General features: G+C 55.4%; 1 protein-coding gene across 3 annotated transcripts; it reads right to left on the minus strand.

Annotated features, from left to right (window-relative positions):
• Window positions 1–740: 740 nt before the first annotated feature.
• Window positions 741–6,107, minus strand: GJB5 (gap junction protein beta 5). Of its 3 annotated transcripts, none has more exons than XM_044770310.2 (2): window positions 3,961–6,107; window positions 741–1,902 (listed from the first exon to the last, which is right to left on the minus strand). In XM_044770310.2, the coding sequence occupies exon 2, from the start codon at window positions 1,879–1,881 to the stop codon at window positions 1,060–1,062; it is 822 nt and encodes a 273-aa protein (XP_044626245.1). In that variant the 5' UTR covers window positions 1,882–1,902; window positions 3,961–6,107; the 3' UTR covers window positions 741–1,059. The 3 variants fall into 3 exon arrangements, with proteins under 3 accessions (XP_044626245.1, XP_014719494.1, XP_070366483.1); XM_014864008.3 differs by having other exon boundaries at window positions 741–1,905; XM_070510382.1 differs by lacking the exon at window positions 3,961–6,107 and adding an exon at window positions 3,529–3,935 and having other exon boundaries at window positions 1,056–1,905.
• Between the last annotated feature and the right edge of the window lie 2,695 nt (window positions 6,108–8,802).

The following is an 8,802-nucleotide window of genomic DNA, read 5'->3' on the forward strand; positions in this document are numbered from 1 at the left end:
GCTGGTGAGTTATGTAGTGGAAGGGAGGGGCTGGCTGTGGTTCTTCTGCATAAGGACACTCACTGCCCTGGTGGAGACAAGGAATGCAGATCGGCAACATGAATTTCCCCAGTTGGCATGGGGCCAGGAACAGCCTTACTGTCCGTGCTCTATGGGGACAGCCTCCGAGGAAGTTGGAGCGTGACGCAGTGGGGGCTGCAGAGGGGCCTTGCACCTGCATCCCGGAGGCTGGGACAGCGAACGTTGCTGTGCAGCCAGGGAGGGGCTCCTCTGCCTCATTTCCCACGAGCATTTATGGAGCACTTCCTAATGCCAGTGATTACCATTTATGTGGCCTTTTACAGCCGGCTAATCCCATCCACAGCTGTGAGCTCATCCAGGCCTCACAACAACCCCACAGGCAAGGGGTTATTAACCCATTTTGGAGAGGAGCCGGGGTCACTTTCCCAGAGTCCCGGCGGAACTGGGGTTCGAGGGCAAGTGTCCGACTCCAAAGTCCGTGAAGTTTCTGCTGCAACATGCAGCTCCCCACATACTGAGCTCCATTCTCCTCGCAGACAAAATTGCAACTCGGGGTAAAAGCTAGACTTGGGCGTGAGCAAGCTTGACCCCTGGGAGTGCTGGGGACCCTTTCCTGGGAGAGAGAATGGCCCCTCAGCTGCAGGGTTTTGCAGGGGCAGAGAAGTTGACTCAATGACCAGATAAGGGTCACACGGCCGAAGGACCAAAGGGCACCTTGAATCAGTGGATGAGTTGAATTTTATTAAGCCCTGACTGTGGGCCCCACACACTGAAGGCACATGCACATCCATCCTCTTATCAACCCTCCCCCGCGACAGCAACAGCCCTGTGAAAGAAACTGAGGTGGAGAGCAGAGGGGTCAGTTTCCCAAGGCCACACAGCTGGGACAGGTGGCAGGGGCTGTGGAAGAGGGACTGGATCCCGGGCCTCTGATGCTCCCTCTTGCCCGCCCCCACTTTTGGCTCTGCTCCCTTGCCCCAATGCTGCACCTATGGGAGATGCTGGGAACTTCCAACCCAGGCCTGAGCAGGCCGCCCCTCACAGGATGGTTTTCTTCACGTGGTCTCGAGGGCGGTTGGGTAAAAGAGGAGGGTGAGCCTCTGAGCCCAGAAAGATGAGGTCGTCTGAGAGGAGGTCGTCCTGTTTGCGGAAAGAGGTGGCACAGTCCTGGCGATGGCCCACGCCTGCGCCCTGGGTTTTCCTCGCTGCCAGGCACTCTCGGCACCTCTTGCTCACCAGGTAGGCCAGCTCCACGAGGTTGAGCAGGATGCAGATGGCGGCCGTGATGATCATGAACAGCGTGAAGATGTTCTTCTCCGAGGGCTTGGAGATGAAGCAGTCCACCGAATTTGGACACGGAGCGGCGTGGCACTTGACCACGGGAGGGAGGGTGTATTTGGGGTAGAACGAGTGGAACACGTAGAGGAAGGTGGCATCCACACTGGCCTTGAACACCAGGCTGCAGACGTATGTCCACCAGAGCCCACCCTGCTTCTTGCCAGGGTTCAGGTAGAGGCGCCCCCCATCCTGCCCTACTGCCTCTCGGTGCTTCTTCTCCCGAGCCTCACGGTAAGCCACGTGCATGACCACGAGCAGCGAGGGGCACGTGACCAGGATGAGCTGCAGGGCCCACAGGCGCACATGGGACACGGGGAAGAACTCATCGAAGCAGACGTTGGAGCAGCCCGGCTGGCGGGTGTTGCAGTCGAAATCCTTGTGGTCGTCACTCCACACACGCTCAGCCGTCACCAGGTACACCAGCACGCGGAAGATGAAGACCAGAGACAGCCAGATGCGCCCAAAGGCTGTGGAGTACTTGTTGACCCCACTGAGGAGCCCCTCGAAGATCCCCCAGTTCATAGTGGACCCAGGTGTCGGCTGCTACTGCAGGGAAATGATAATAATAATTTCCCACATTTATAGAATATGCAGTCTGAGCATTTTACAGAAATATGTCATTGTGTTTAATCCTTACAGCCACAGATGAGCTAGGTTCTGTTATTGTCCCCATCTTACAGATGAAGGCAACTGAGGTTTGGCGGGGTTATACAGGGTTACACACTGTTAGGTGCGGAGCTGGGATCTGAGCAGAGGTAATTAAGTCCAGACCCAACTCTCACCCATAAAAGTGGGTGAAGTGGGTCCGGGGAGCCACCCATGCCCCCGGGGCCTGTGGCTCTGGTCTTGCAGAGTGAAGGCTTAAGGAGGTGGGACTTACCGCTCTCTCCTCTGTTCCCACCCTGGTCCTCCTCCTCAGGGGACTGAGCCTTGGGGCGACTTCTTTCCTTTCTAAGCACTGCTCTCTCCCCTTACACAGCCCCCTCCCAAGGGGAACTCGTCCTTTGCTCTGTCCTTGGCTTGGGGGATGGAGCTCCAGAGGAGGCTGGAATCTTGTCCCCCAATTCCCACCTGGTCTAATATTCCACAAATACCCAGGCAGTGTCCCACTCAGGAAGGCCAATGGCAATCCCGCTGAAAGATAAGGTCCAGAGCAATGGTTCTCTTTCCGCAACAGGCTCCTAGAGCAGCCTGCTATTCCAGTGTTTCCCAAACTGGCCCTCCATGGAACCCTGTTTAATAGGCTGACGATGGAAACAGTGAGAGCAAAGGATTCTGGGTTCAGAAAGGTGGGTTGACATCGTGCTCAGCAGTGTTGAATAGGTCCCTTTACTTGACCATGCTGATAAATTCACATTATGAAACTCTAAAGGGGGACAGAATATGTAGCATTGCCCGAACTCCTTTGACCACAGAACCGTTTTTTATCATCTTGTGGAATGGTCCTGTCAAGACACCAAAATGGGAAATGCTGCTCTGGTCAAATTCTGCTGGCGAGTTTGGTGTGATGAAGACACAGGAATCAGATTTACCTCCGTTTAAGGAATGTGACTACTGTTCAGAGTGACGGATGCCCTCTTCCTCGCTTGGAATCCCTCTGCCTGTTTCCTGGGGGGTCCGCTGAGAGCCACACACCACGGTCTCACCCGGCGGGACCCCCCGGGATGCCAGGATGTCTATCTACACAGCCTTTTGCTAGAACGGGTTCCTGATGCCCTTCCAAGTGCAGTCCAGGTTCAGGTCACCACGCTGTCTCGACCCTCTGCGTGATCTGCGGCAGACGAGCAGGGTTTTGAGAAGAGCCAGCGTTTATCGCGTGTTTCTGCAGCACCCTGATCTGAGCACTTGGCAGGAAACAACACGGCCACTGTAGGGGTATGATATTTTTTATTCCCAATCTGCAGATGAGGAAAGTGGAGCACAGAGGTGTTAATTAATTTGCTCACAGTTACACAGCTAGTAAGTGGCAGAGCTGGGATTTGAACCCAGGCAGGCTGGTTCCAGAGCCCACACTCTGGGCCTGTGCCCCTTTCCTTAAGCTCCGGGAAGCTGCCTGCCTGTCTGCTCTGTGCCCACTTCCTCCTGTACCTGGCGGATCCCGGGGGAGGGAGGCTGGGGCTGTCTCTGCTCCTTACGTTGTCTGGTCACTGACCCGTCTACACCACCTACCACTTGGACCTGGGGCTCCTCCTCTGAATCATCAGCTTGTCTTTGCTCAGTCCTGCCGAAGGTGGGCGGAATCTTGGCAGCTTCTCAGGGAACACTGGGGAAGCTCCGACTCCTAGTCCCGAGGGGATCTTGGTCCGGCCCACTTGGGGTGGGGCAGGGCGGGGCTTTGCAGGCCCAGGCAGAGCTGCTCTGCCTGCTCAGTTCCTGGTCCCCCGTGAGCCCCTCTCCCACTCAGTCCCTGGCTCCCACCTCTGCTCGCTGCAGAGAGCAGGAAGAGCTCAGAGCAGAGGAGGAAGGAGCCCTTCACTCCTCCACATAGGGGCCCAGGGTGGCGGACGAAGCCGGGCCACCTCTCCTGACTCTCCACCACAGAAGGCTCCCTCCGCCAGGTATGCCGAGGGGCAGGGCACATCTGGACACAGATGACCTTACCTGAGTGGCTGCTTCTCAGGGCCCTCCGGGTACCAGCAGTTAGCCTCAGCAGGCAGCCAGAACTCATACCAGAACCAGGGAGCGTGTCTGGGGAAGCCTCTTCCTGGGACGGAGCCCGTGGAGTCGGCAGGCAGCCTGGGTGTGCCACCGGCCTAGGAGGAGGAGGAGCTGTGCCAGGCACTACCATTGGCTGGGCCCCAGCCTCCCCAGACTGCCTCTGATGAGGCCCGGGAAACTTAGGGGTCCACATCTCCGAGGATGCTGAGCCCAGAATCCTGGCATCCTCTCAGGGGAGAACAACAGGTCCACTCTGACCCCTGCTTGTCTCCCCATCCCTGGGCTGGGGTGGGAGGAGCTGCGGCCTGTCCTGCCTCCTCATCCTTCTCAGGAAATTCCCTACTGCTACTTTCTGGGCCTCTGCGAGCTGCTCTCAGACTCTCCTCTCTCGCAGGTTGCTCCTCAATGGCCTTCTGTTCTCACCGCTTTAGTCGCCTTTGGAAATGCCTTGACTAGCAAACTTGATCTCCAGCCCAAATGCTTTTGCCCCATCAATTGCCCCCACCTGGATGCCCTTCCCTCACCTTTTGCCTGCACTGATCCAGGTTGCTCAGGGCCCCCCTCTCTGGGCTTCCACGGCGCCAAGCTTCCACATCATCGTCAGACTGTATGGGGAAATTCGATCTTAACTGAGCTTGTTCCAAGTAGGACCCATTTGTTGAATGAACAAATCAGTCCACACCAACAGACATTTTTAGAGACTTGTTATGATATAAAGTGGACCAGCCCCCGACCCCAGGAACTCACCAACTTGGCCTTGATTACCAGCTGATAAGTCTAGTACCAGCTGCACAGGCTCTCATGACTGCAAAGAGGCCATGGACCAGGTTTCTGGGGCCAGCCTCCCCATTTCCCCACCATCCTATTGCTACCGGAATCTAGTTCAGTCTTTGCAGCCCAATACCGAATGCATGGGGGGTTGCACGGAGAGCCATCCTTTCTGCTGCATGCACAGCCCCCGACTCCCCAAACTCCCACATGAGCCCCTCCCCAACCACTGCGCCCCCTGCACGGATGACTGCCTCCCCCCAACCCCAACACCTCAAGACCTCATGCACGGGCCTTTCCACGACCCTTGTTTTAAATTCAAGAATCACGGCTGAGACACTGCTGCGTGCCAGGTGCTGTGTTTGTGCTGGGCTACACGGACAAAGAGAGGATCAGAGGAGCGGGGCAGGGTCTCCCCACCGGGACAAGCACGCAGATGGGGCCCAGAGTCACACTGACATAAGAATGACCTTGGGGTGAGCTCTAGCGGGAAGGGGCTGGGACCGGGCAAGCCCTGTCCAGAGCATGTGCCTCCCTGTTTGATGAGGGAGGCATTTCAGGTAAGTGCCCTAAGGTATGGAACCTTCCATCTGGGCCCCACACCCCTGCACCTGGACCCCACACCCCTGCACCTGAGCCCCACACCCTGCATCTGGAGCCCACACCTCTGAATCTGGGCCCACAGTCCTGCATCGGGGCCTCATGCCCCTGCATCTGGGCCCTACACCCCTGCCCTTGGACCCCATACCCCTGCATCTGAGCCTCACACCCCTGCATCTTGGCCTCCACATCTCTGCATCTGTAGCCCTCTGAATCTCACACCCCTGCATCTGGGCCTCATCTCCCGCATCTGGGCCCGATACCCTTGCATCTGGGCCTCCACATCTCTGCATCCGGAGCCTTCTGGGAATCTGGGTCCACACCCCTGAGTCTGGGCCCCAGATACATCTCTGTGTCTGGGCCCACACCCGTGCATCTGAAGCCCAAACACCCCTACATCTGGAGCCCATACACCTCAACCTGGAACCCACACATCCCTGCGTCTGGAGCCCACACCCCTGCATCTGGTCTCCACATCCCTGTGTCTGGGCCCACACCCTTGCGTCTGAAGCCCAAACATCCCTACATCTGGAGCCCACACACCCCTGCATCTGGAGTCCCTCACCCCTTGCATCTGGGCCCACACCCCTCGCCCACCTGGCATCTCATGCCCCTGGATTTGAGTCTCATCTTTGCCACTTTTAGGTCTGGGCAGTTTCCCTATTGCTCCCGCTTCAGTGCCACCCCTGGGGGCCGAGTGAAACAGCAAAATCACCTTGCAAACCCGCAAAAAATGCAAAAAAGTGGCAATAAATTGACCTCAAACAGGACATTTGTTCATTTGTTTGAAACAAATTTGTTTGAATTGTTTTTTCGGTGTTGGAGCTGAAAAAAGAAGGCGGAGTGTCCCCTTGTTTAACCTTAGCCAGGAACACGCACACCAGGCGGCTCAGAGATTTCTCTGCTCTGTGCACATCTACAAATGACTGTGAAATGATTTCGGGGTTCAACAAATAAATTTTGGCGAGTAGATGAACTCACAAATATGGAATCCGTGAATAACGAGGATCAGATGTATGTTTAGAAAGCTCCCTCCATTCTGTTCGAGAGGAGAGGCGTGCAAGACCAGTAAAAGAGTCATTGCAATGACTTAGGCAAGAGAGGAGCCAGATGGGATGGATCTGTGCACAGCTGGGAAGTACAAGCGGCAGCGTTTGGGGTCTGACTGGATGCGGCAGGGGAGGTAGGAGGATGGTTCCCAGGTTGCTAGTTTTGGTGATTTGGCAGGTGGTGGGTCTACTGGTAGAAGTAAGGATGCAGGAGGAAATGCAGGCTCTTTGGGAGAGAGGGGAAGGCAATGTATAGGTTCTTCCCGGATGTTTGGGAGTTAGTGGGTCCAGTGTTCCCTGTGCCGAATGGGATGGTGTGGAGGACAGCCAGCAGTTGGCAGCAATGGCCAGAGACAGACATACTTTGGGAGTCCTCAGCCCCGAGGGGGTGGGATCCACTGGACTGGATGGGGGCCCTGGGGAGAGCGCACTGAGTGAGAAGAGAGGAGGTTCCAGGCAGAGCCCCGACATTTTAGGAAGCAGGCAAGACAGAGCTGCCCGTGGAGGAGAAAGAACAGCGAGGGACAGAGAGACCGGGGCAGGCAGGCGAGGGGAGAATGTCGTGAAAGAGCATCCAGGAGAGTCCCCTGCGGAGAGGCCCAGTGGGTCCCTGGTGACTTTCGCCAGAGTAATTTCAGCAGCGCGGTGGGGCCAGAAGCTAGAGGGCAGAGGGCGGAGGAAGTATAGATCGCGCCTTTTCAGGAAGCCTGAAAGGGAGGGAGGAAGGGAGGGCAGAGGGCGGAAGGCAGAGGGATGAGGGCTGAAGAAGAGTTTGCTTCTTCCGGGAAGATGGGAACAGACACGCGGATGGCAGGGAGGAGCCACTGCAGAGCCGTTTCACTCTACACCCGGCATCCTTTCCCCTCCCTACTGCTTTCCCTGGTGCTCTGGCCTTGCTTGGCTCTCTGTGTCCCCCAACCCTCAGCCAGGCATTCCTGACTCTTCCCATCACGGTTGACGTGTTCTTCTGGCTCAGACTGACCCCTACTCAGCCTCAGCTTCCTAGATGGTCCTGGCCTCCCCGCCGGGCCAGCTCTGCTGGGTTCCCCGGTCCATGGGTGTGGAGTGGGTGGGAGGGGACTCTCTTCTGGAGAGCAGCCACCCCCCAGGCTCCCTTCTGAATGCAGCAGACAGAGGGCAGGACAGCGACGTGGCCTGATACCCCACCAGTTAACCATTACACTTACTGTTCTCAAAGGAGAGTGAGCTTTTGGTTATGGGGGAGCAAGATAGGTTGGCCTGTGGGGACAAGGTGGCGCCCAGCCACTTGACTCAGGAGAGGAGGAAAAGCTGGAAAAGGGGGTAATAATCACGTCAGCTTTATTATTGAGCGCCTCATCTGTGCCAGAAACTAGGCCAAATGCTCTACACGCATCATACATGTAACAAATCCCTGTTCACTTTGCCCCTCTCCAATTAGTGGTCCACACACAGCAGTCATCTTTGGAAAATGCAAATCATATTTTTAAAAAATCTGCTCAAGGCCTTTTAATGGCTCCCCATTATTTTGAAATAAAATCTCCCATTGCTAATATGGTCTATAAAGTCCTGCACGATCCCACTTCTGCCACCCTTCGTTCTCAGCCTCTTCCCTTTCATCTTTGTGCTCCAGCTGCAGTGACCTTCTTTCACTTTCTAAAACAGAGGAATCTCTTTCCTACCTCAGGCCCTTTGCACATGCCTTAATGTTCTTTCCTCATTTTTTCTGAGCTAGCATCAACTCAAGTTCCAGAACTCCATTTAAATGTAACTCTCAGAAAAGCCTTCCTTGACCGCTGAAATAGGTCAGCTTCTTAGCTTCTTTGTTATGTATTCTCTCGGCATGTGCTTCTCCGTTGTAACCCTATCATGACTGCATTCGTAGAGTTACGGGTGTGCTGGTGTGTTTAATGTCCTCTCCTCCTTTAGACTGGAGTCATCAAGGGGACCAGGCCCCTGGGAATCATGCTCACTGCTCCATCTCCACCATCTGGCACAGTGCCTGGCATACAGTAGGTGCCTAATGAGTGATTGATGCTGAATGAATGATTCTGTCTATCAAGAGTAAAGGAGCCAAAAGCCTTGCCAATCCTTGGGCACGAAGGTGTTGAAGCAATATTGTTTCAAGAGCACGGGCTCTGGAGCTGTGCTCACTGAATTCCAGTCCCAGCTCTCCTACTTACTGGTTGTGCAACCCTGAGCAAGTTTCTTAGCCTGTCTGTGCCTCGGTTTCTTCATCTGGAATGTGGAGACCACTATAGTACCTTCCTCATAGCATTATTGTGAAGGTTAGATGAATAAAAAGATATAAAACACGGAAGCCTGGCCCATACTAAACACCTAATGCATGCTAGCTGCTGTTATTCTCAGCCAGGACCAATTTCTGGCG

The sequence above is a fragment of the Equus asinus genome, chromosome 5, assembly GCF_041296235.1.
Source record: "Equus asinus isolate D_3611 breed Donkey chromosome 5, EquAss-T2T_v2, whole genome shotgun sequence".
Taxonomy (NCBI): domain Eukaryota; kingdom Metazoa; phylum Chordata; class Mammalia; order Perissodactyla; family Equidae; genus Equus; species Equus asinus.